This window comes from Typha angustifolia, chromosome 5, assembly GCF_048772165.1.
Source record: "Typha angustifolia cultivar Huaian chromosome 5, ASM4877216v1, whole genome shotgun sequence".
In the NCBI taxonomy this organism is placed as follows: domain Eukaryota; kingdom Viridiplantae; phylum Streptophyta; class Magnoliopsida; order Poales; family Typhaceae; genus Typha; species Typha angustifolia.
In genome coordinates, this window is record NC_133243.1 from 500,230 (window position 1) to 526,706 (window position 26,477).

A 26,477-nucleotide genomic window follows, 5' to 3' on the forward strand; every position below is an offset into this window, starting at 1 on the left:
TTTAAGATTCAAGATGATAATAGTAAACTGGAAAGGGAGAAGGTTCATAACAGAGACGAGGGTGAAAAGAAATTTGCCGATAGTTCTAATATGATGATAGGTCTATGCTACAACAAAAAGAACCTTGAGGGTAGATGTTTAGTGCTGCAAGGCTAATTTAAAAAAGAAGATTAACAGGTTAAGATGCATCCTTTTTAATATTAAATTTAGAGTATAATCTATTTGGGCAAATAAAGTATAAAAGAAGTCTAGTTTGGTCTAAAACTCAATTATAGCTAGGCCACTGGTAGGATAACAATTCTTTTGAACCTGGGTCTCAGAGGGGGCCCTCTTACAATAACTATCAAATGATTTGTTTTTCCCCCAGTGGCTTCATTGTCTAACTTGTTAATTAACACATAGATTGTAACCATAAAAGTTGGAATACAAATGCTTGGTTGTTGTATTCCATGCGCTGGATTTTGTGTGCCCCAGTCCACAAAAGGCTTCATCTTTTATGGTTTTGATGATATGATCCCTCCATTTGGCTAGTCATTCCTTCTATACTCCAGGGATGGGAAATTGGTTTGTAAGAGCCCGGACCTTCGTCTCGAGTTCTGATATAGACTCTTTAAAGGAGAACTCTGGGGATTCTACAAAGGTCATGAAGTCCTTAAGCTTTGTTCCTTTGACACAAGCCTTAACTTTGAGAGCGATCTGTATGCCCTCGTGGATGAGCTCTGCGACAAGTCTGAAATCCGTCTCCTTAAGTCCTCTGGTCGTCATTGCAGGCGTCCCTATTCGGATGCCTCCAGGGACTAGTGCACTTTTATCACCTTCAAAAACATTATTATTTTAAGGCCTAAGTAATAGAATATATTAATGAGGAAAGAAAAAAGAGAGAAGTATCATAGCATGGTTATATCACAATGTTAATATTTACCTGGCACTGAGTTTTTGTTGAGCGTGATTGAACTAATGTCCAAAATCTTCTCAACCCGAGCACCATCAATATCCTAAAAATAAGCAGTCAACAGACTAAATAAAAATCAATATAGGCCATCTATTCTTAACCCTCCACATCCAAGAGTGCAGAAAACTTCAGATCTTGCTAGCAAAATAAGATAAGAAATGCTAGATGTTTCTATTGGGCTCCCCACCTGAGAAAGCATGTATATGCTAGTCAACTCTCCACACTAATGTCACCAAGGCCTAACGGAAGCATCCAGCATTTTAGTTCTTTCATAGAAAGCATCCAGCATTTTATTTCTTTTTGCAGAATCTTTTATCTACCACATGAAGGTGGATCTTATATTCTGGGTACATCCAACAATGACGCATGAACAATACATCTAGAACAAAGATATAATATTGCAACACACTGCTTAGAACATCCTGGCACCTATTCTTTGCATTCCTTTAATTTGGTAAGATTCTAGGAAAAAAACCACTGCAGTTGGAGCACATGCATAAATTTGCCAGTTTTAAGCAAACAAGTATTTCTGGTTCATCAGGGAGAAAAAGGAAAAGGTATTTAGCATTTAAAAGATCATGTTACCATAATGAACTTCTGAGTATTGCTTAGAAGAACACAAAATTGCTTATGCAGGTAAAATCGAGCACATAAATTAATAATAATCTTACTAATGGTCTCAAGTCCACCAGAACAAGGTGGTTATCGGTTCCACCAGAAACTAGCTTGTAACCCAATTCTGTCATTCTGGATGCAAGGGCTTTGCAATTGGATATAACCTGTTATCACAAACAACCATTATACTTGGCTGTTAAAGAATATTGTCACCAACTGAACAAGAAACAAAATGATGTGATTTACCTGGCTCTGATAAGCCCTGAATTCAGCTGATTGAGCATGTCCCAGACATACAGCAAGCGCAGCAATTGTATGGTTGTGAGGACCACCCTGAATGACATTGATTACTTCTAGCTAGTCATGATGCTTTTGTATCATAGATGTACTCTAATCAAATAAGTACTCGAGGATTTACTTGGATATCGGACTAGAGTACAGAACAGACTAGATTAGATATACCAATGAAGTACTACCTGCAAACCTGGGAATACGGCATTATTTATCGCTGTCTCTAAGTCAACACCAAGAACTGCATCATTTCTGTAAAATATCATGCCACCACGAGGACCTCGCAAGGACTGTATTGTGAAAAATATAAAATCACATTAGAAAGCAAAAGATCATGCATAAAGATTCTGGAAGGATGATAGAGTACTAGAAATGTGGCATTGAAATAAGAAGAAAAGTCCCATTGGAAATAAACTATTTTCTATTACATGTATCTGCAACATCCAATAGTGTCAAAGAATGTACACTTTCTAATGTTATATCCTAATCCTTATCAGCAAGCATGGTAGCTCAAAACAGGATTTAGATGTGAAAATTCAGATAGGAGTAGAACTGAACATGCAGGCATTAAATGATGCATCATGTGTTGTGCACATTCTTTTTCACATGAAAATAGGGTGATAAATATAGCATTTGACCTGCACAAAAGATGATTTTTTTTTTTCTCTTTTATCTTCCAGGACACTGCCATTCTTTCAAATGAGTATAACTTGACAATAGGGGGACAAATCTAACCAAGAGAGAACTGTGAATTCTCTCCATAACCAAATATCTCTTGATAAGGCATAAAAATTATCAAGGTACCACATTCAAATGCCATTGAAGAATACCATCCCTAAAATATACACAGCAAGTCATTAAGTTGCAAAGAATCTTATCAATATCAGATTTAAACCCACTTTTGAGGGACCAGGCAAGTGTGACCTTCCCAACTGATAGAAAACCTCACAGGTTGCTTTTTTTCATTGGCTCAAGAATTACATCACAATTTCTGGGGCCAAGATAAGCACCACACCAAATTAAGTTTTATGTCCATCTAAGATGACTTATTTTGTGGGTCAAAATGAAAAGGAAAAAGAAAATAATAAAAAAAGAAGCTGCCAATCAGCTTTCATAGAAATGGTTGATCTGAGTAAGGTGTGCAAGAAATCAATTCTGAGCATTTATATGGAAGGAAGGACCCCAAACAAAATTAACTGGTGACAATTTACAAGTGTTCTATGAATTGCATCAATAGATCAAGCAGAAAAATAGAAAATCGCAATCAGATAGTATCATGAAACTATGGAGGATAATTTCACAGAAGAACTACATCAAAACTAAATCATAAGAAAAAGGGTTACAAATATTGAATAGTATGGATTCAATTGCTTGGCAAACACCACTACCCGAAGACAAGAAGGACCAATAGAACTTTCTGAATAATCTTATGCCATGCATCCGCCAACCATACCATGCCTTGGCACCTTAGTTTTTCAGTTCATTGTTTTGAATAAGGAATCTAAAAAAGAAAACTACAAAAAGAAATAAGCTGACGCTAATATCTTATAATTGAGAAGTCAACAACATTGCTAGCAACTCCCAGAAGAAACACAGATGATACGCAAGCACAAGATGATAATTGGAAGGAAATGATTGGTATCTGGTTTCCAATAACTTTTGTAGACTGCAAACCAAATCATGCCGAATATTTGAACCTACGAGATAAAGGTTTTGGGGGAATATTGAAGTACTCAACGACTACTATAATGAAAGTCAACTTCTGGGAGATTTGGAACAGTGGATAATTTAGGTAGGCCTAGACCTATGTTTCTTCAATAGGAAAAGAAAATGCTACCATACATTATGCTTCAAGTGTTGCAACCTCGTTTTCCTTTGAAAATCTAGCATCACACTATAAGAATCTGTTCAACTGATTTGCCACCCTAGGGAAAGGATAATATACAATTTAAGGTACGTAAATTGGGAATTTATGGGGAAATTCTTATGCCCTTTTCTTTGGAGGTTATGTTTTAGCATGTTTGAAGTTAAGAATCTGAAAGAATGGAAAAGGAAAAAGAGAAACTCCATGTTATAAGATGCTGGAAACCATCACTTTAAACTTTTCCTCCAATAAACTATACTAAATTTAGGTAGGTTTATGTGAAGAGCGAACTTGGTGCCAAGTACTAAGTAGGTATTAACTGTCTAAGAAGAAATATTTAACTGGGTAGGTCGACAACATTGTTGCTATCTCCATAGTCGCCCATTTCCACTTGAATAAAGATTAGAATTTAATATGATTCCAAACAACATAAATTGCTTGATTATGTATATGAGCTGCAGCTAATTTAATTCATACCTTATGTGTCGTTGTCGTAACCACATCACAATATTCAAAGGGATCAGCAACTACTTTAGCAGCAACAAGTCCACTGATATGAGCCATATCCATCATGAGGAATGCACCTACAGCATCTGCTATCTAAATCAAGATATATCTTCATTAATCATTAGCAACATAATCGGACAGATATTAATAATATAAAGCCAAATGGCAGATAAGAGATTACCTTCCTCATACGAGGATAATCAAAATCTCTGGGATATGCACTTGCTCCAGCAATAATAAGCTTTGGACGAAAAAGAATAGCTGTTTTCTCAAGCATATCATAATCAACATAGCCTGCTCATGAAGAAAAGGAGATTCAATATAAGCAGATATTCAGTACACGTAAAGGCATGCATAAAAAGTGACTTGTTCAAAATAGCAATTCAACTTTCCTAGCAGATGTCAGAAAGTATCACCTGTAGATTCATCAAGACGATATGGCATAGACTCAAAAAAGATTGAGGTGCCTGATACTCGTCTTTTAGGAGTCATAAACCCATGAGAAAGGTGCCCTCCATGGGGTAGGTCAAGACCCTGTGGTTATATACAAATTCTATCCTGAGAGGAAGGACTTCTAAGAAAAGACAGCATGAAATGATAACAGAATGTCACCATTATTCTGTCATGAGGTCTAAGCAAAGCTGTGTAAACTTCAAAATTAGCAGGAGAACCAGACAGTGGCTGCACGTTTACACCCCATTTACTCTCATCAAGGTGAAATGCTTGCAGAGCTCTTTTCTGACAAAGGTTCTCAACCTGATCAATATACTCATTGCCTCCATAGTACCTGTGTCAGATACATACATAACAGCGATCAATTTTGTTATGAAGATTTAATCAGATACTTCAAATTAAGTTGCAATTTTTTACCTTTTACCAGGTAATCCTTCAGAATATTTGTTTGTGAGGCAAGAGCCAGATGCTTCCATGACTGCTCGCGAGGTAAAGTTTTCAGAAGCAATGAGCTCTAAACAATTGAATTGACGTTGCTTTTCCTTCTCAATTAGTGCATGCACTTCAGGATCCGCATCCCTCAAGGAATAGTCTGTGGAACTTTGCAAAATTCCTGAAACATGTCATACACAATTCTGTTCAGTATTTCCTAAAATGAAAGAGATTCCTCCAATCAAATAAAAATAACTAAAATCAGGCTATAATAAAACTGACAAAAGCACTCATATTATTCCATTATGAAAACATGGTTTAGCAACTTCCTTGCTCGTGGATATTAATTCAAGTATTCCTTAGGTTGTTCTATACTCTGGAGAACTACAACTTACATTCCTATATGATCTTATGAGACAGGGTCACCTCAATTAAAATATATTAGTAAGGAAATGGACCAAAACTGTAAGAATAAAAGTTCAATTTTTTTTCTTTCTTAATAAAGACATATTCATTAAATCTAAGAAATTGAGCAGCCTTTTTGAAAATCTGCTAATAAAATTCGAAACCCACTCAATTCTTCACGTTTTGGCAACCCTAAGGCTGCCTATCAAGGTATTGGACGCTGCCATGACTTCTCATACTCCTCTAGGTCATCCAATCTCACCACAACATCACCAACCTCAAGTAATTCTTCTTCTTCTCCTCCTCTATTACTCCATTTCATTTGCAACTGCTCTCTGTCTCTCTGTCTCTCTGTCTCTCTATCTCTCTCTCTTCTTACTTTAATTAGGAGCGGACATGACTGATTAAGAGACATGGCTAATGACTTTTGGTCATCTTCTATAAATCTATTGTTGAGGTAGGTACCTCTAATATCTCGTTCATTTCATAGTTTTATTTGATTTTCAAATCATGGATATAATGTGAGAGATTGCATACCTTCTATTATAACAACAAGCTATGTTTCATACAATATGAGACTTTTTAGAAGAATATGATTGGCACTATATGTTCATTACATTATTTACAGTGTTTAGTGTGTAAATTCTAGATTAAAGAAAAATTGTTGTGTTAGATTGTTTTATGTGTGATTCTAGGAATAAGCAAATATTATACATTTTGTATGATGTACTCTTATCTAAACCTTGATATAGCTAAGTAGAGTTTGGACACGATGAAATGTGAGTTCTTCGGAGCCTTATAATTGCCCATCAGGTGGCATTTAGTCATTACTATATCGGGTATCGGACCTAAGCCATCGGGTTATAGTTTGATCATTAATAGACATGGAGCCCAGATCATCGAGGTTATTGTTTGATCATTAGGACATCGGACCTATGTCACTGAAGTTATAAGGACTGTGATGTTTATGATTGAATGCCTTTTTAACTACTTGCTAGGGCAGTTATTTATTTAATAATATATCTTCTTCTATGGATAATACTGAGGATAATAAGTCTTTTATATTTTAATTATAACCGAAAACATTAGGGATTAATTATGTCTTAAAATCTGATATATTACTTACATAATATACATCTTATAATTACAAAATTGCAGGTGGTGTGTTATTTTGAGTTAGTACCATAAAACCTTTTGCTTGGTCTATACATGATGTGGTTGTTACCTACTGAGCTGTGTGATTCATTAAATTCATCTTTAAATGTAGATTTCAGGAACTGAGGATGTTGATCAGTATGAGTAAACATGGGAAGTGTATGTGAGACAGTTGAGTGGTTGAATTTTTTGAATAATTTAACTTGGGGCATGAACCATGTTGAAAATGAACATTTTAAATTCTTAAAAAACATTTCAATTGGATCGAATAAGTTAGATTTTTATTGATTGTTCTACATAAGTGGAAAATTTAGGTAGTTGGAAATGTTGACTTGATTATTTATTAAATTTTGCTACAGGTTCTTATGACATCATTTTGGTATTCCCTCATTATATTTCATGCATTAGGAATGTTGCAAGTTATACACTATAATCTGACTGGTGGATATAGGCCTTACACATACACTGTGTGCGGCTGTTGTCTTGCACCCTTGCTCTCAAAGATTGGGGTGTGACAGAAATAGCACAATAATTGCATGGCCCAATAAATAAGTTTAGCAAAGTAATGGAAGATAATACTTTATTATTGAGACTGGTCACAATATACAAGTTGGAAGTTAAAACATACCTACTGAATCCAAGTCAGGGACTGAAACAGAAGGTGGTCTTCCAGTGGTCAAGCTTCCCCTGACACTAAGCGCATTGCATGATTGGCCATGATTGACATAATTAAGTGTAGAATGATGCAGAGATTTGTTTGCTGCAAGGACATTATAACGTAAGCTAGAATACTTGGTCCAACAAGCAGTCTGTTGAATAGAACCCATCATAGCTGCACTGTAAGCAGACATCTTCTTTTCTTTCAGTGGCACTGTGTCTATTCTCCTTCACTGGAAAGAGAAAAGGAAAAAAGGAAAAAATTTGGAAAAATTTATGAGCTATTTCTTGTGGTTATACAAACTACAAATATCATCCTCTTTAAATTCAAAGCTTGTTCTTTATTATATTTTTTTCTCTCTTTTCATCATTTACTCTTACCAGCAGAAGATATCAACAATTCATACGACAAAAATATTTCTTTTGCAGTTAACTTCTATATCTGAAATCCTCTTCTTTCTTTGAAAAGGAGGCAACTTGTTTAAAATCCTTGTTAGTCCTTTGCAAAAGAGTCGGCTTTAATAACTAGAAAGAAAGAAAAAAAAAAGAATCAATCTTTAATAAAAGAAATTCCCCTCTGCTTCAAGCTAGATAAATTTTAGCAATGTTTTAAAAAGCAATCGCAGGTTGCGGTTTGCAGACAATCACCCCACCGCATATAGCGTCTAGGCAGAAGGTGGGCCTTAAGACAATCTAGCTTTTTTAATGTATCAAAAATTAAAAATAATCATATATGATATTAATATATACTAATATAGTATACTTAAAACATTTAATAGTGCACTACACCAAAATATTAAATAACATGATCACAATTCAAATTTATAATAACAAATTTACAACCATAATAAATAGCATGATCAAAATTATTAAATTCAAAACCATAACAACATAAACGTTATTTGAGAGGACTTAGTAGTCATATGTGTATATGAAAAGAAGGCGACTTGTTCAAAATCCTCTTATTCCTTTGCAAAAGAGTCGACTTTAATAACTTGAAAGAAAAAATGAATCAATCTGTAGGAAAAAATTTCTTCTCTGCTTCAAGCAGGATAAATTTTAGCAGTGTTTTGAAATGCGGTAGCAGGTTGCGGGTTGCAGGCGATCACCCCACAGCACAGCACCTAGATAGAAGGTAGGCACTAAGATGATCTAGCATTTTTAATATATAAAAAATAAAAATAACTATATATGATATATAATATATACTAATGTAGTATAGATAAAAAATTTAAAACTGCACTGCACCAAAATACTAAATTACATGATCACAATTAGGGGTGTAAACGAGCCAAGCTTGAGCGAGCTGGCCCAACTGGGGTCAGCTCAAGAGATGGAAAAGCTCAGCTCGCTCAATTTGAGCTGAAAAGGCTTAGCTCGGCTCGGCTCCAGCTCGATGAGGTTCAAGCTCAGCTTATCGGCTCATGGGACTGCAAATGAGAGAGTCAAACAGAGTTGAACAGAAAAAAAAATGGCAGAGGACATGATAAAACTTACTTGCCTTAAGAAGTTATCTAGTTAATCAAGAAACAGTACAAAATATTTGCTAATATGTTCAAATGATGCTAAATTATAGTCTTATAGACAAATTTAACGGCACATCGAAGTAGTTCAGGCTTGAAAATTCACATCGAAGTGCTAGATCAATAGGAAGAATCAACTTAACGCTTGCTATAAATTCAGATATGAACTTTTCTCCTAACTCTAAAGCCTAAACTGATACAAGAAATCTTTATGGATACCTGGATGTCCCTAGGTGAACAGAAACCTGTGAGCAAAAATTAGAGTAAATAGTGGAGCTTGGAGATGGGAGCTTGGAGCTTGGAGCTTGGAGATGGCCAAATACCGTTTCGGTGGCGATGGCCGACGGGCGCTTGGAGGTGAGATGGGTTTCGGTGGAGATGAGCTCGATAGTGAAGGTGGAGATGGTTTCAGCTGAGAGAGTTTGGGGAGGGATATTAGTGAGGTTTAGGGTTTTTTGTTATATACACTTCATTCTAAACCTGTTATATATCTATATATAATATAATATAATATAATATAATATATAAGCCTAATCGTGCTGAGCTTGAGCCGGTCTCGGCTCGGCTCGGCTCGGCTCGATAATATATTCAAAAAATATCAGCTCCACTCGACTCATTTAAAGCTCGAGTTGAGCCTCACGGTCCCCTAAGTATTTCTAAAAGCCCTAATCACAATTTACAACTGTAATAACAAGTTCACAATCATAACAAATAGTACGATCAAAATCAACAAACTCGTAACCATTTTTTATATAAGTAATATTTATAAAATTATAGATTACATAATTTTATCCCGTTAAGTAATTTGCATTTATGAAGCTCCCATAGATCTAGCTCACCGTTATGGCTAAGACGTGAATGCTGTAAGGTGGTTGCGTTAGTACCCATCTCAATGTGAGTAGTGATAACTACTCTCCCTATAAGATTACTCGTTCAACTCAAGATCACTTATAGAAATAGGATGTATTTCTTTAGATCTGAAACACATCTTACGTTCTTAAGAGTTCTTACCATCTCGTGAGACATAGTTAGTTTGATCGTTTCGATTCCAACTGTCTTGCAAGCTACATCATTTTCTATTAGAATCGTTCGCCTATCATAAGGCTTATATATTTCAAACCAATTCCTACAATAATAACATAAGTGATAAGAGCACCCAAAATATAGAAATCCATGCATATCTAAAACAGCTCATACCTATGGTGATTGCTTGTAAGCCACCATTTCCATCTGATCCATCACTTGCAATGCTAACACTGAGAAGAGGTCTGACGAGTATATCACTTGCAAATAGGGATGAAAACGGGTCGGATTAACTCCGACCCAACCCGCTATCCGACCCGACTCGGATCGAATTCGGATAAAAAATTTCTATCCAACTCGGATTCGGATTCGGATACGGATAGAATTTTTGAAAAAAATTCGGATACGGGTCGGATAAATTTTTCGGATTCGGATACGGATATCGGATATCCGTTTATCCGCATATTTTTTTAAATGATTTACAGTTTTTAATTTGCTTATTTAAATAGTAAGTATTAATATTATTACTAATAATACATTATATATTATTTATAGAGATTAATTTCTCTAATTTTATATATTTGACATACAAAAAAATTATTTATTGTAAAACTCTTAATAATTTTGTGTTAATTATATTTAAATAAAATATTATAATTATTTTAAATTTAATTAATATCCGTTTAAGATCCGATCTTTTATCCGAAAATTATCCGTATCCGTTTAGTTAGGATATGGTTTTAAATTTTGCTATCCGTCCAATATCCGTATCCGAATCTGTATCCGAACTAAAAATACGGATCCGGAGGATATGGGTTGAGCACTATCCGATCCGTATCCTATCCGTTTTCACCCCTACTTGCAAAGCTTACATCTCTATTATCTTCTAATTTTCGTTCTACATCTTCTAAATCTCACTCAAAACCTAAGCCAAAATCTTTAGTATAAACATAAGTAAATAAGAAAAACCCAAGATATTAGAACAATATCACATAGTTCCAACCTTTGTTCTCTATTGCTCACCTTATTCTATTATTCTTTTCAATAAACACAGCTCTACTTTAAATATACAACTCCTCTATTGTTTATTTATTGCTCATTTTAGAACTCTATTTTAAATAGATATGCCCAAAACCTAGACCCAAGAATCCTAATTGGACTAGAAAATAATAAAATCAAGTAATTAGCTTATTTTAATCCTAATCACAATATTAAAGCTTCAAAAATTTAGGGGTGTTGGTGAAATTAGCCATATAATTAATTCTCGTTTTGATATTAAACAAAAATAAATAAATATCTAAATAAAAAAATAAAAAAAAAAGAGAGTTAAAAATTGACTTCTAACGACAGGGACAGTACGGGTGAGATGGTCAACCACGCGGTTCCCGCTTCGACCACGAGATGATCTCACCGTATGATTCCGATCGGACGGTCGTGATTTAATAGGATATTTCCACCCTGACGTCACCTTTTATATTTCCATGCTATTCTAAATGTAATCCTACGGAAAGACTCGATTTTTAAGTGTTGTCTCCCCTTCCTCGATCGAAATCCTAGGGTTTCCCCAACGAACCAGATCTATTCCTTTCCTCTCCTTTTCACTTGGATCGTTCGATACGGCTTCAAAATTTTGAATCCGGAACTATTCTATTGTTTCCCCCCCTCGATTTCTTCCTCTAGTTCCTCTGCTTCGAGATGAGCGACCACCCGATCCATCCGCCGTCGGATGGGAAACCCTACCCGCCTCGCCGCGCCCCATCGCACGTCGAGGGCGGAGGCGGCCATGGCGGGGCCGTCGAGCACAGCAGTGGGATGGAGGAGGAGGAGGAGGAGGAGCACGAGATGGCCTTGGAGGTCGTGGGGATGGACGCGGATGGTTCGGTGGATCCGCACGCGATGGTCGCGCATCCGATCGGGAACAACCAGTTAACCCTTTCGTTCCAGGGGGAGGTCTACGTGTTCGATTCGGTTTCGCCCGAGAAGGTGGAAAAAAAAAATTAAATTTTATTCCTTGTGGATATGGAATTATTAGACTTGCAAGACACTCTTCTGAATCGCGTTTGATAGGTTCAAGCTGTGCTTTTGTTGCTTGGAGGAAGGGAGATAACTACTGGGTTGGGTTCAGCACCGACTTCTTCGAACACGTATAATAAGGTAGTTCGTAAAATCTTAGTTTAAATTTGGTAGTTAATTGAAGCAGATTCTGGGGTGTGTTCATTTAGACTAGCTGTGCCTTTTTGATGTTTCACAGCGTTTGAATTTTCCACATAGAGTGGCTTCGCTGATGAGGTTCCGGGAGAAAAGGAAAGAGAGGAACTTTGATAAGAAGATACGGTACACTGTTAGGAAAGAGGTTGCTCTCAGGTAGGAGATGGATGCTGCAATATTTAGCTTTCCCTTCAATTAAATAACACGTTTGAGTTTATCTAATGTGCTATTATGTGTGTGATCACGTTAATATCGCAAATGGAAACCTTTTAAAAAAAATGGGAATGCTATTGTTAGAAAAAGGTTCATGAATGCTGATTGGGTGGTAGTTGGAGTTGTCTTGTCCTTTTCATTTTCTTATACACAACATCAATATACAAAATTTAATGCATCTCATATATGTCGTTTTATTCTCTGATGTTTAAACTGTAATTTCCTCTTGCATGGTTATAGAAATTCCCTGACACTGGTGAACTGTGAAATGTTAAAGAACAAATATTGATTTATGTGTTGATCACTTCAGTCAAGGGAAATACAAGATGAAACCTGGAGGACCTATAGTTCATCCTCTTGAAAATTATGCTTCTGATAGGAATAGTTAACATGTTATGTTTATTCAAATGTCAACATTAATCAAAAGGAGAAACTGTTTCCCATCCATGCCTCAAATATAAAGGAAAGTTGGTTGATTTTTTCTTTAACTTTGTCTCTTGGATATGCACATGTTTCATTGTTGGTGAGCATTACAATCTTTATCTCTTTGGATAAAGTATCTAAGAAATATCTAAAATGCATGCTAGTCCTGTCCAAAATTCTTACATCTTTTCTTCTAAAGTTATAGTGGTTAAATGAAGTATATCACACCTATCTATGATATGAAATGAATAGTAGTACCAATATTTACTAGACAGTAACATGCCTAGAATGTTTAGTTACTTTAAAAAAAAAAGTGGAAAATATTTGTGACATTCATCAACCAGTCTTGTTTAGCATCATTTAATTGGTCCTTTTTTATTTTTTTACAGTGAAAATCTAACGATCTAACACACATTTCCCTACCTTTTAATCACTAAGTTAGTATGGTTCAAGAAAATTGTACAATCATCAAGCTTCTCAGTGTAAATCTGTGTGCTTGGACAAACTTGCTGATATTGGTACTTGAACTAGAAAGCTGGTGTTTGCTTCTGGTTGGCAGTAGGAAGAGTGCCAATGTGCAATACATATTATGGCTTTGTTTCTGCTAACCTGTCTATACTTTCATGGACTTGTAGCCCTGGGAATAGTGCATGTATGCCAATTCCCAATTTGTTATAGAAGGTTTTTTTCGTAACTGACGTTAGTCTTCATCTGTCTTTTTCAAATTTATCACCACTCCTTTTAATGGTTTTTACTTTTTATCTGATTTTATTTTATTTTTCGTCAACATTTCTGTCTGTGGTACTTAGATACATAAGTATTATTTCATCCTTTGGGCTTACAATTTGAACTTGTAGCCGTATAACACAAACTTTTGGTACTTTTTGAGATAATTACTTCTTTTGCTGTAAATATTTACACTTCTTTCGTTATATGATTATAGGATGCAACGTAACCGAGGTCAGTTCACATCATCAAAATCAAAGCCTGAAGATGCAACATCAGTTGTTACAAGTTCAGATGGTTCCCCACAGTGGGGTGCAGTGGAAGGTCGCCCTGCATCCGCTTCTGAGTAAGGCCTTATACTGCTTCTCTTGTTTCTGGCTCTATATTGTTTAATAGTGAAATTCTTAGGTGTGATTTTCTGTTAATGAATCCTGATGTAACTTATCACTATCTATGAGGAATTGACTAATAGAGAAAACATAAGTTACATGATACAGATATGCCAATATGTTAAAAATGTTGAAAGTCAAAAGGATACAACACATCCAGTATATACATGTATATGTAATATACAATTATAATTTTGCATGTTTTTATTTGAGAAATTATTGCTATGCCTGTAATTTCTGATTTATTATATTATATCTCTAAGCATCTCTCCAATTTGTCCATCAGCGAAAATTAGTGATTTGCAACAAATTATCCAAAATATTATGTGAGGTATTAGCAAACATTAGTTGTCATTGTGACTTGGAACCTTAATTTGACTTCCTTCAAAATTCAAATCTGGAAATAAGTCAAGCTGTGTAAAAGAAAGTCTATTGCCCAAGTCATGTTCACATTTTTGTTTTATTTAAAAATTTGTTCAATGAAGTGTCAATTTGTGCTTCCTAAGCTATCCATGAAATAGCGGAAGAGTATCATATTCATTGCCCCATCTAATTGAGAAACCTAGGTAAGGATCTTGCTTCCTAGTGCACCATTTGCTATAGGAAATTAGAAATTGCAGTCATTGAGTCCATTAAGTCTCATGGATAGATAAATCAAGTTGAAGACAAATGCTTTCTATATATTCCCCTGTTAATGCTTACTTTGCTTAGTAGTGCTAGCACTTAAACCTTGTTGGAATCATAACTTTCAGTTGTTATAAATAACAGAAATATTTCATACAACATAATTAAGAATCTTTGTCTCTCTGATTATTGCTTGTGATCCTTCGCATTTGGTATTGCTGCTCTTGTTGTGGGAATTTGCCTTTCTGTTATTGTATAAGATATTTGTTGTTGTATCTTGATTTTTTAATTTTGTTTTCTTGTTGAATTTGCTAGATGCCATCATTGTGGCATTAGTGCAAAGTCCACACCAATGATGAGACGTGGACCTAATGGGCCAAGGACATTGTGCAATGCTTGTGGGCTAATGTGGGCAAATAAGGTAGAAATATTATTTATTACTTAGTTTTTTCTTTTATTGTTGTTCATTTTCTGCATAGAGTATGTTTGTTGTACCTGTATCCTGTCTTGTATTTGTTTGTCAAAGTATTAGACTTATCTTTTTGCAGACAATTATATATATTCTTTCTTGATTATCGAAAAGAATTTTTGGCTTAAATACTTTTAGCTTGAATTGTTTGCATTTTGTGTTTATAGTTTATTTCTTGTTTGTTTCTGAACTCTCTAAAAAGGTCCCATCACTTCTTGTTCCTGAATGCATATCTTGTTCTCGAGATATTAGTCCCAACCTATGTCAATCCTATCTCTTGAAATAAAGAATACAATTGTTACTGACTATGCTCTGTTCATAATATCAAGTTTTAAGTTTTACATAGAACAACAGTTAGTTAGGGCTTGTTTGGTTTGAGTTCAGGGGAGGTCCCTGAATTGGTTCAGACCCCTAACCTGGTTTAGTAACCAAACGTCAAATTTTTTTTTCTAATCTAATTTACTACCTACTCCTCAAATAAACATTAATATATAAATTTTAATATCATGTCAAATTTATTCCAATTTTACCCTTGACATTTAATCTATTATCTTCAAGTCTTGTCATAGGTTGGGACTAATATCTCGTGAACAAGATATGCATTCAGGAACAAGAAGTGATGGGACCTTATCTTGAGTTTGATACATGTAAGGTCCCAAAAATATTAACTTAACCTAGTTAAGTTGGGCTGCTTCTCGTCCTACAAATTAAAATTCTAACAAACACCTCTAGAAATTTCAGTCTTTTGGAGTACTAGTAGAACGAAGAATGCTGGCTGAGTATTAATCAATTACCTGGAGTTAGAATTTCATATTTCATAAGTTTGTGTTCCTTGCTTTCTTATTCTTCTAGTCATATGATACTTGGTATATATATACACCTTTTTCCTGCGAAAACTTTTATTTACTATGTCTCCTTTCTTTATTTTCTTTTTTGTTCTGTGAATTCTGCAGGGTACATTGAGGGACCTCTCAAAATCTCCACATGTGCCCCTCCAGAGTGTTCCATCAGAACCAAAAGATATTGTAAGTCTTTATTTGTCAACCAAAGAACAGTTCTAGTATATGCATTGTCTTGCTAAATGCTATCACTGATCTGAAGTTGCACTTCCACTTTTACCTCCCTCTTGGGGTGACATACTGTGCACACATATCCATGTTTCTTTCTGGCATGAGACGTTGCATTCTGGGAATTTCCACCTGGAGGAACAACTAGGAATACAAATGCACCCTGTTACTTGCTAGAACTTTTGTTCTCATTTGGTTAACTCAGCTCTTCACTTTACTAAACTATGCTCATTTGCCCACCACAGAACGGAAGTGCTGCCGTCGTCGGCGAGCAGCACTCAGTTCCTATAATTGCTAATGGTCATGATCCATCGTCATGAGAAGATTGCTGTTTGGAAGAGAAGATCGCTACGGAATCACCCTATCATCTTATAACTTATATTTCTGTACTATAAATTAGCAGAGGAAATTGATATAAAGATATCTAAGGGCTTTCTTTCTCATGGCTGTGGGTGTTAAGATGTGCTACAATGTTTCCTTGTGGATCATGCTCTCTGAGCTTTGTCATATCTTTGTATTTAGCTTTCACAGATGACAATGGAGAGTTTTTAGCATCTTGCTTTAATACTCGTGCACAACATAGTTAATTATTTGATCAGGATTGTGGACTGCATCCTATTCAGCTATACCCCGTTTGGTATTATTATGAATTTCGTACTTAAACTATGAATTTCATACTTAAACTATGAATCTTTTATCAAATTCTTTGTTTCACTGTAGATAAATTTTAAATATGAAGAAATTCAAAATACAAAAGTTCTAGATCATGATAACACGGATTTTATCCAATTAGTTTTATATCTTTTGGATGTTAGATACATATCTTCTAAATATTTTACTAAAATTATATAGAATTAGAATTTTGTAGTTTTTTTTTCAAAAAAAATGAGGAGTGGGAGTGCAACATCAGAATTCATATTTTTAATATAAATTTCATATTTAAAGTATGAAATTTTAATTATGCACAGTTTTAAAAATATTTTGAAAATATATTCACACAAAAGGACAAAGTTGAAATAAAAGTAAAAAGAAAATCTTAAGTGCAAGAGAAATATAAAAAATAACTCTGACTTTCGATGCAAATAACCCATGAAAATAAGGAGTCCAAGGGTGGCACAAAACTCCCGTTATTAAACTTTGAAAAATTTGATTAAATTAACTCTATTTTCTGCCCACGAGGCTTTCGAGGATTTGCATGATGATCCTAATTTATCTTTTTTTTCCCCTTTTATGAACGAACTGGGTTTCTTGCCAAGTCTTGTGGCTTTTATTTTGAACATCCAAGAAACATATACTTACTAAGTGATATGCTAATCGCTTGTATATCGCATTCTTCTGAAGCTAATCGAGGATCTCGTGGTAGAAAAAAAGAATGCATGCTTGGTAGGGGTGAAAACGGATCGGATATGGATCGGATAGCGCTCAATCCATATCCGGATCCGTATTTTTAGTTCGGATATGGATATTGGACGGATAGCAAAATTTAAAACCATATCCTAACTAAACGGATACGGATAATTTTCGGATAAAAGATCGGATCTTAAACGGATATTGATTAAATTTAAAATAATTATAATGTTTTATTTAAATATAATTAACACAAAATTATTAAGAGTTTTACAACAAATAATTTTTTTGTATGTCAAATATATAAAATTAGAGAAATTAATCTCTATAAATAATATATAATATATTATTAGTAATAATATTTATACTTACTATTTAAATAAGCAAACTAAAAACTGTAAATCATTTTAAAAAATATGTGGGTAAACGGATATCCGATATCCATATCCGAATCCGAAAAATTTATCCGACCCGTATCCGAATTTTTTTTAAAAATTTTATCCGTATCCGAATCCGAATCCGAATCCGATCCGAGTCGGGTCGGATAGCGGGTCAGGTCGGAGTTAATCCTAACCGTTTTCACCCCTAATGCTTGGTCCACCTTTGGGCAGAGTTCAGCACCACTCCTCCCTGTACCTCTTATCTTTTCTACATGATCCTCGCCGCATTGGGAGGTTGGTGTTCCTTTTTGAAGTACTACAACATCATTATTATATCTTTGTTGTTCTGTTTCCTTTCTCCTTTTAATCACCTCTGTCCTAACTTTTGACTCTCATGGCCTGGGTGATTATATATATATTGGTTAATATGCATAGTTTTCTTTTTATCTTATCATTAGATCATCTTGGCCTCTTTGTACTTCCACCATTGCCATAGCTTTTCTAGCACTTTGTTGCTTACTGTTTTGCATAGAGGCTGTTGGTTAATTACCTTGTCTGTTCTTTTGATGGGATCATCTTCAGTGGCTGGTGAAGTTTTAACAAGGACTGGGGAACATAAAATGTAGTTTTTAGTTTATGGCTCTCATTCATTTCATCAAAGATGGCAACTCACCACTATTTAGGACTTTATAGTCTGTTATATATTGTAACTCTTAAGAGAGTTTCTTCGGAATGTAATAGAGTTAATTCTTTATCAATCAATTTGATGAAGATTTAACGGTTTAGATCTTTAAGAGTATAATAAGAATGAAAGATATTACCGGTTCAGTAAATAATTATCTTTATTTTTTGATAATTATATTATCTTAATATTTTATTAAATAAAAGATTTAATGTATATATATCAAAATAAGGGTATTGATGTCTTTTATAATTAACTTAATGAAAATTTAATTATATTTTATCTTTTTGATTATTTTTTATTATTTACGTATATCTCCCATTAGTTTAAGATTGATTTAAATTAAATTTTAATAGATAGAGATAGAGAATTATAGTTAAATTGAAGTTTATCTCCAAATAATCAAAGTTAAATTATTTAATATTAAATGATATCTCCTATAATTAAGGCATAATTATATTTAAGAGAGGAATCTTAACGGAAGAAAAAAAAACCGTGTAGAGCGTTTCTTCCGTACCGTAAAGTTAATTGTTTATCAATCAGTTTGATGATGAAGATCTAATCGTTAAGATCTTCAAGGGTATAATAAGAAAATTAGAAAGGTAGGCACACGTAATTAAATCTTCTTAATTAATATACTCTTTTTCTTACATAATGTGGTTTTGGAACCGGTACCGGAAAACTAGTACCGGGTATGAAAACTGGCTATTATAGTTGTTGGATTAAGATTATAATTTTTAAAGTTGCATTGATGTATTTGCCGACTATTAAAGAATGTTTTCAGTTGATGGCTCTAGCTCTGCTTGTTTAGTAAACAAGCTCAAAACTTGAGCTCTAGTTGGACTCATTTATACTATTGAAGCATTTAGTAATCACAATTGCTCCAGGTAGAACCTTTGATGACAGTTAGGAAATCCCTTTTGTATCCTGTCAAGGCAATATCTTGTTCCAGAATAATAACTAAAGATTGATGTGGAAGGGTGTAAAATATATTGATTATACCAACAATATTTAAAATCTTTGAACACCTCTGTTTTCCTTTTAGTTATGAAAGACCTCTGATGCTCCAGAGGATGAAGTCACTGTAATAGAAGACCACAAGAGCATATAGGCTACTCAGGATACCATACTCAGATTGCAGATGAACTTTATTTCTTCAGGTAAATAAATCTATTCTTTGTCTCCATCTTAAGCAAGAAAAGAAACATCAACCTTCATTTGGTTCTTGATAGAATTTAGAGTCAGAAAGGGCAAAAAGTGGTTTGTATTAGTTTTTAATTTTCTTTCGGCCCCTCGGATTTACTGTTACTTATATATTATATCAAGTAATATATTAAAGATAAAGAAGAAGATAAGTACGGGTCATTTTAGATGCCTTCAGGTTCTTCACATTGTACTTGCTTTTTTTTTCTTTTTTTTTCTGGCAAAAATAGATTTAGACCCTTTGAAATAAGTTACTGTATACTTGAAATGATAATTAATATGTTAACAATGAAAGAGGAGATGAGAGAGAAGAAACTAATACTATGTTTCATATAAAAATAAATAGTTGTTTTATTTTAATTTTCTTTTATTATATGGATCGGACAAAGGGTCAAAACACTTCCTAGATACAAGTGTATTTAGGTCTCACCAAATTTTTAGTTACTTAGTCTAAGCTTCAAGCCATATGCATCGCTAAACAATTACTCCGAACCAAACGTCATCGAAACCTGCTCTAAACCGTTGCGCTGTCGAACTGCTCCTTTAAGCTAATCATACTATCAAGCCATCAATCGAATCATACGAAGCCACCAAACCATCAAACAAATTCTCTATGATATTGTTTGAAATTGAAGTCGAATCCATGACTTTCTCGGCCATGGGAAAGGTACATAACCTACCAACTCTACTAGAGTTGGTTAGTAAATAAATAAATACTAAATATATAAAAGATTTATTTCAGAATAAGATTTTTTTTAAAAAAATTCAACAAATGAATAATGACTTATTATGCAATTCATACTGCAAAACCCAAACAAAAAAAAAATGATTGTGATTATATAGTATTCTTCCCTCCTGCATGGGAGATGTCAGTTGTCAATGCATCCATTAAACAGTGCCCCAATTTGTTGAAATTTATTGTCATATGGTGAGAGAGATAAGGTGGGGAGAATATTTTGAAGAAGGTGGTGGTGATGATAGGTGTGATTTGTTTTTCTTGGAGCATTGACCAAAAGTGTTAAGAGTATCATTTACCAATACATTTGATAAGACTGTCTGCCACTACCTCCAAAGCCAAACCATAACCACACAGTTTAATAGAGTTCTTTTTCTTACTTTTTTTTTTTTATACCAAACTACCCTTATTCTAATTAAACTTATTAATAAATATAGTCTAATTTACTGTAGTCTTAATAAAAATGCTAAATTAATTAATATTTTATCTCTAAATAAAAATACCGATTAGTTCAGCATTTTTTATATATATATATATATATCTTTTTAACTTAATCTTTTAGTAGTTAAGAAAAAAAATTATCTAAGGATAGAAACGCTGAACTGATTAGTGTTTTTAAAAATGCTAATTAGTTTCGTATTTTTATTAGGGATAATAAGTTTAAAAAATAGTTTATTTCATAAAAAAAAATAAAAAAAAAGAGGGTGAATTTGGTGAAAAACTCCATTTTAATATCAAACCTTGGCTCTTTTCTAAAAGCAATGTGAACTCTTTTTAATTTTCAAAGCAATCCTCCTCTTTTAAATAAATATACATGTAGAGGAACACAAGGAGGATTAGGTCAATGGTTTGACCTTTTGATTTTTGTGAGGGATGATTAGGTTGGTCATCTTAATTTTCTCTTTTTTAGGACTAGTTAGAAACTATATTTATATATATATATATATATAAGGAACAAAATGGTTAAAGTTTGACAGTCTTAATAGAAAATTATCTTCCTAATTAACTGTTGTATATAGATTAAAACTTATATATTTGCACTTAGAGTGGTTGTAATTATAGGTTTGAAGCAGTAAAACAAACTGTCTCTATTTTATAGTGTGTATGATTGTGTGCTTCAAGCCTCCAACATTGGAAGATTCAAGCAATAAAATACTATGTTGGTGTCTCTTTTATCTCTCTTTTAGTAAGTAAGCCTTGAAGAAGGTGTTTTCACTTCTTCTTCTTCTTCTGGTCTTTTAATTTATTTATTTTTAATCGAAAGAGATTAGTTCCTAAATTTAATATTAAAATGAGTCTATTTCACTATCAGTAAAACACTCAACTTATCATTCATTATTTTATCTAACAAGTTCGGCATCTTCCTCTGATATATATAAGAGGCTAATTTAAAAAAAAAACCTCGCAGATATAAACTCCGAACTTATTAACGCTTTTATTTAAAAGTAAAACCCTAACAACAACTACAGTGCAACATATCCATTTGAGTATCATATCAAAATTTTAATCTCTCTCTAATATTAAAACGAGTCTATTTCATTATCAGTAAAACACTCAACTTATCATTCATTATTTTATCTAACAAGTTCAGCATATTCTTCTAATATATAAGAGGCTAATTTTAAAAAAAAAACTTTCGATTAATTTAATTACAAGATTAATATTTTATTTCTATTAACTCGCAAATATAAACTTATTACCTTTTTTTATTTAAAAGTAAAACCCTAACAACAACAACAACAACTACAGTGCAACATATCCATTTGAGTATCATATTAAAATTTTAATCTCTCTCTAATATTAAAGTGAGTCTTTTTCATTATCCTTAAACCACTCAACTTATCATTCATTATTTTATCTAACAAGTTCAGCGTCTTCTTCTGATATACAAGAGACTAATTTTAAAAAAAACTTTCGATAAATTTATTTACAAGATTAATATTTTATTTCTATTAACTCGTAGATATAAACGCTGAACTTATTAACTCTTTTTATTTAAAATTAAAACCCTAATAACAACAACAACAGCAGCAGCAACAACTACAGTGCCTAACAACAACAACAACTCCTACTGCAGTGCAACATATTCATTTGAGTATCTTATTAAAATTTTAATATCTCTCTCTCTCATAACTCCTAATAATTCTGGCCCACCAAATCTTCTCCTAGATCTTGGAAGTGACTTGTCTAAGATGGAAGCAGGTTGGTGAGGCTCCTAAGTGTGGGCCATTCCCCCCCACTGTCTATGAACAATAATTATGTCTTCCATGATGTTAGGTAGCAAAAGAGACTACCCATCACTGCCTGCCTCAACATTGGAGACCAATGAGAGCTCATGCCAAAGGGACAAAAACCATTCTTCTCTATCACAAGAAGTTTCAAGCTTCTTTTTTTTTTTCTTTCTTTTTTCCTACAATTTGATTGATTATATAACCCAGTTTGGTTGATCATCTCACACTGTCATTGTCATGTGTATTGGCAAAGAATTTTGAGACAATTTGACAATCACTTGTTTTGCCTTTTGATTCATGCATCTTGAGATTAGGTTAGGAGAAAAAGAACGTTTTAAAAATGAGTCCGTCATTTGCCGACGGAGTTTTTGACCATTAAAAATGGTCTAATTTTGTCATAAAATATTGAAATAATCAGCGTTTTACTTAGAAAACGAATGGTCGTCGATATATTATTCATCTCAAATGAATATAATTTGTCTATTCCTAATATTATATTATTGGAGTCTTCTGAAGCTAGCTCAAAATTCCATGCATGCACATAGAAAAATATCTCTCAGGTTACTGAAGAAGATAGATAAGAAAGATTTCTAGAGAAGAAAAGAAAAGAACTAAGATAAAATCATCATAAACTAATAAATGACTCATATTTGTGCATATATATATATATATATGGATGGATATGGACCAAACAGTGAATGAGAGGAATCAATGATTTGATTCCTTAAACCTGCATCTTAAAGTCTGCATATCAAGATGCCATGAAGTGTGGGGGAAACAAAGCTGTCAATCTCCCCCTAAAAAAGTCCCAGCTATATATATATATATATATATATATATATATAATTGTAAGTTAGGTAAAACATATTAACTAAAAAATTGGAACGAAAAGTATAAGCTATTCTAATAGATATCCGAAGCATGTATAATTCTAAAATATCTGTGAGAATATACTCAATCTAGAAAGAAGAAAAAAGTTGAGACTTACTGAGAGCAGCTAATCGGTTAGCGGGGTGTTTAAGAGAATGGCGAATGGTATGATATCATCTTCTCTCTTTTTTCTTTAGATAAATATGAAATGTTAAAGTCAAAGTTGAGATTAGAGTTGAAAATTGTATAGTAAAATTGAAACCTACTGGAACTATGAGAGAATAAATCCTGCTAGGACTACGAAAGTCTAATACAACTTGTGTCAAAATCAAGTAAAAGAAAGAAAGTCGAGTATGGATAGAAAAGTAAAAGGATGGAAAAGATCATAATATAATTTTTTTTAAAACTTAGAAAATGTCTCTAACCTAAGAGAGGAAAAAAAAAAAAAACGATCTCATTCAAATTGCATCAATCTATTTCAATCAATGTCCATCGATTGAAATTCTTCTTTGGCTCAAACTACTTTTCGATTAGCTACTCGATGGTTACAATGCCTCGATTTGCTTTACACCCTATCCACTGAATGTCTCCAAAATGAGTCATTATAATTGAATAACGATTTGTCTCTTTAAATATTTGAAATAAATTTCTGATATAGCATAAACACTCAGACATATGAAGTAACTCTCCTCACACTTTAATAAGAGAAGCACTCTTATTCTTGAAAGGTAAACAAAATTCAAAATTTCAGCACCAAATTAACTATTTGAATAGTGTTGCTAAGCTCGCATAGCTTATTGAGGCTATAATTGATGACATCAAATATCTCACTTGCAATTATCAAAATTATAAAATTCAACACATTTTTAGATAGAACTACTGGTTATGTTTGTACCTAAGATAGTCGATGTTTTTTTTTTTAAAAGTCTTCTACAGTTTTTGATCTTCGACTCTAACAAAGCTTTTTCTAACTGTGAAAGTTAATCTATAAAATATTTTATTTTAAAAAAAAAAACCTTATTTACATAAACAAGAATGTAACTTATTTCTAGCATTTAAGAAAGGACCACACAAGTACTAGGTTATGAAGCCAAATACTATCATGCAAAGAATATAATAAAAAATTAGACCTATTTCTAATCCTAGTTGCTAGAAGCATTAGCCTACTTGCAAATCCATAAAGATTTGGTCAAGCATGGCAAAGATTAGGCTTGACCACTTCTTTGTTCCAAAAGGACATCACCTACATACTTATTGACCCACTACCAAAGGTTTATTCTCCATTGATTATAAGACCTCTATGACCATGAGAAGATATCTATCTATCTATCTATCTATCTATCTATCAAGTAATAGATAAAGAAATTATATCTATATATCCATATCTATCAATCTATCTATCTATCTATCTATCTTACACAGGAAGGATATCCAAAGGATGATTCCTTTAGTACTCACCCCAAATGGAACCCACATCTAGATAACATCTGGACACATAAATAAAAATGCCTCCCCTCTCATCCACTTGACAATATATTCAAACCCTAATAAGCACCATCCATCCATATATTCTTTCTTGCTTCCGTCTCTTAATTTGACTACATTTTCTAATTTTCCTTGGTCTAAATCACACCACACTAGCAATCTCTACAATGAGATTTTTTTTTGCCCCTTTTTTCTTCTTCATAAACATAGTTTATAGGAACTAATAATATGAGTCAATAAATATTTAAGTTGGTAGAGAATTATAACGACCTAATACCGCATTAAACTCCCGAAGAATAAAAGTTATTTAAGAATTTGTAATATTTTGCATCATTTCTATAACGGTCTGGCAATGCAGAGAGCAGACATAAAACTAACTACTCTAAAAACTTAAGCCGATAGAAAACAGTAGCAAAAACGATAAAATCCATTTAATCAAAACACAGAAAAAAAAATTCAAATTGCTTAATAGTTTCAAAAAAAAAAAAAAAGAGCTTAGTAGTGGGATGGATTCAACTCATCTTCCACAAGCAAAAGATCAATGGTAAGTGGTCATTAAAAAAGACACTTAAAAAATATGAGACAATCTATGGTTTCAATATCATGCCAAAGAAATTAAAAGAAAAAGGTCATATAAAAACAAAGGCTAATGGTGAAATAATTGTGTGGTTTGTGATGCTGATGTGGCTTTCCTCATTGGTTCTAATCCAACTAACCTTAGATATAATTTTCTTTCTACAAAGAACATTGACCACAACTTGTCCCCCACTCTTGAACATTATATATAACATAACATATCTTAAAATATATGCCTTCCAATACCTTCATAGTCTTCCTAACTTGGCCATAAAATTATGACATTAGATAAGACTTGAATCAAATAAGAAATATATATATATATATATAGCTAGCTATACAACACAAAGTTGTCTATTTGAAGTTTTTTTTTTGTCTTCTAGAAAATAGAAGAAAGGGATCAATATAATATATAGGGTTTCACTTGGTAGATAAGGATATAAGTTTATTAAAATGAAAGCTATGCATTTCTTCTCTGGAAACATTGTTTACAAACCTTATCATCCATTCATGTTATCTACAAGTCAAAGACTTATCTAAAATGGACCAAAAATAGTTCTAGTTTTTAGGGTTAATCACACTCTTATCTTTAATTCTTTGACCAATTTTAATCTATCATGACATACTATGTAGAAATACAATCTGATTTGAAAATAATACGAATAATTTAGTGATCATTTACGCCGTTAGTTTTAGATAGAAAAAAATTAACAGTTACAACTTGATCTGGACCGCACGAGAATTTTAAATCGGAGAAAGATTTTTAATTAAATCACATAGGAGTAAACTATAATTTGCCCTAATTTGTTAGCGGTCATTGGTTACATATCTGAATCATGGAAAGCTACTGGCAAATTTTTATTTTTTTAAAAGAAAATTTAAGGTTTTGTGAATCACAATGGGCATTCAATGGTCCAAATCCAATAGTCTTAGTTTAATCTAAATTTAATTTCAAATATGATTAGAAGATT

General features: G+C 33.2%; 2 protein-coding genes across 3 annotated transcripts; one reads left to right on the forward strand and one right to left on the reverse strand.

Moving 5' to 3' along the window:
- Positions 1-238: 238 nt before the first annotated feature.
- Positions 239-9,304, reverse strand: LOC140760280 (serine hydroxymethyltransferase 3, chloroplastic). 2 transcript variants are annotated; one of them, XM_073097181.1, is made up of 13 exons: positions 9,074-9,304; positions 7,713-7,856; positions 7,303-7,564; positions 5,100-5,295; positions 4,842-5,016; positions 4,646-4,763; positions 4,411-4,523; positions 4,200-4,322; positions 2,044-2,148; positions 1,814-1,900; positions 1,624-1,731; positions 923-995; positions 239-815 (listed from the first exon to the last, which is right to left on the reverse strand). In XM_073097181.1, exons 3-13 carry the CDS (start codon positions 7,523-7,525, stop codon positions 541-543), a joined length of 1,596 nt encoding a protein of 531 aa, XP_072953282.1. In that variant the 5' UTR covers positions 7,526-7,564; positions 7,713-7,856; positions 9,074-9,304; the 3' UTR covers positions 239-540. The 2 variants fall into 2 exon arrangements, with proteins under 2 accessions (XP_072953282.1, XP_072953281.1); XM_073097180.1 differs by lacking the exon at positions 7,713-7,856.
- Positions 9,305-11,395: 2,091 nt separating this feature from the next.
- On the forward strand, positions 11,396-16,561 carry LOC140760172 (GATA transcription factor 20-like). The gene is made up of 7 exons (XM_073097010.1): positions 11,396-11,860; positions 11,945-12,031; positions 12,129-12,241; positions 13,665-13,793; positions 14,776-14,881; positions 15,883-15,954; positions 16,242-16,561. Exons 1-7 carry the CDS (start codon positions 11,573-11,575, stop codon positions 16,314-16,316), a joined length of 870 nt encoding a protein of 289 aa, XP_072953111.1. The 5' UTR covers positions 11,396-11,572; the 3' UTR covers positions 16,317-16,561.
- Positions 16,562-26,477: the final 9,916 nt, after the last annotated feature.

Bases quoted from the DNA above. Each gene is read 5' to 3' on its own strand.
- LOC140760280 (XM_073097180.1), bottom strand. From the start codon at position 7,525: ATGTCTGCTTACAGTGCAGCTATGATGGGTTCTATTCAACAGACTGCT. The intron at 4,323-4,410 runs GTAATCTCTTAT...ATCTTGATTTAG, and splicing joins ATTATCCTCGTATGAGGAAG to ATAGCAGATGCTGTAGGTGC. The intron at 996-1,623 runs GTAAGATTATTA...GCTTATTTTTAG, and splicing joins TGGTGGACTTGAGACCATTA to GATATTGATGGTGCTCGGGT.
- LOC140760172 (XM_073097010.1), top strand. From the start codon at position 11,573: ATGAGCGACCACCCGATCCATCCGCCGTCGGATGGGAAACCCTACCCG. The intron at 13,794-14,775 runs GTAAGGCCTTAT...TGAATTTGCTAG, and splicing joins CGCCCTGCATCCGCTTCTGA to ATGCCATCATTGTGGCATTA. The intron at 14,882-15,882 runs GTAGAAATATTA...TGAATTCTGCAG, and splicing joins GGCTAATGTGGGCAAATAAG to GGTACATTGAGGGACCTCTC.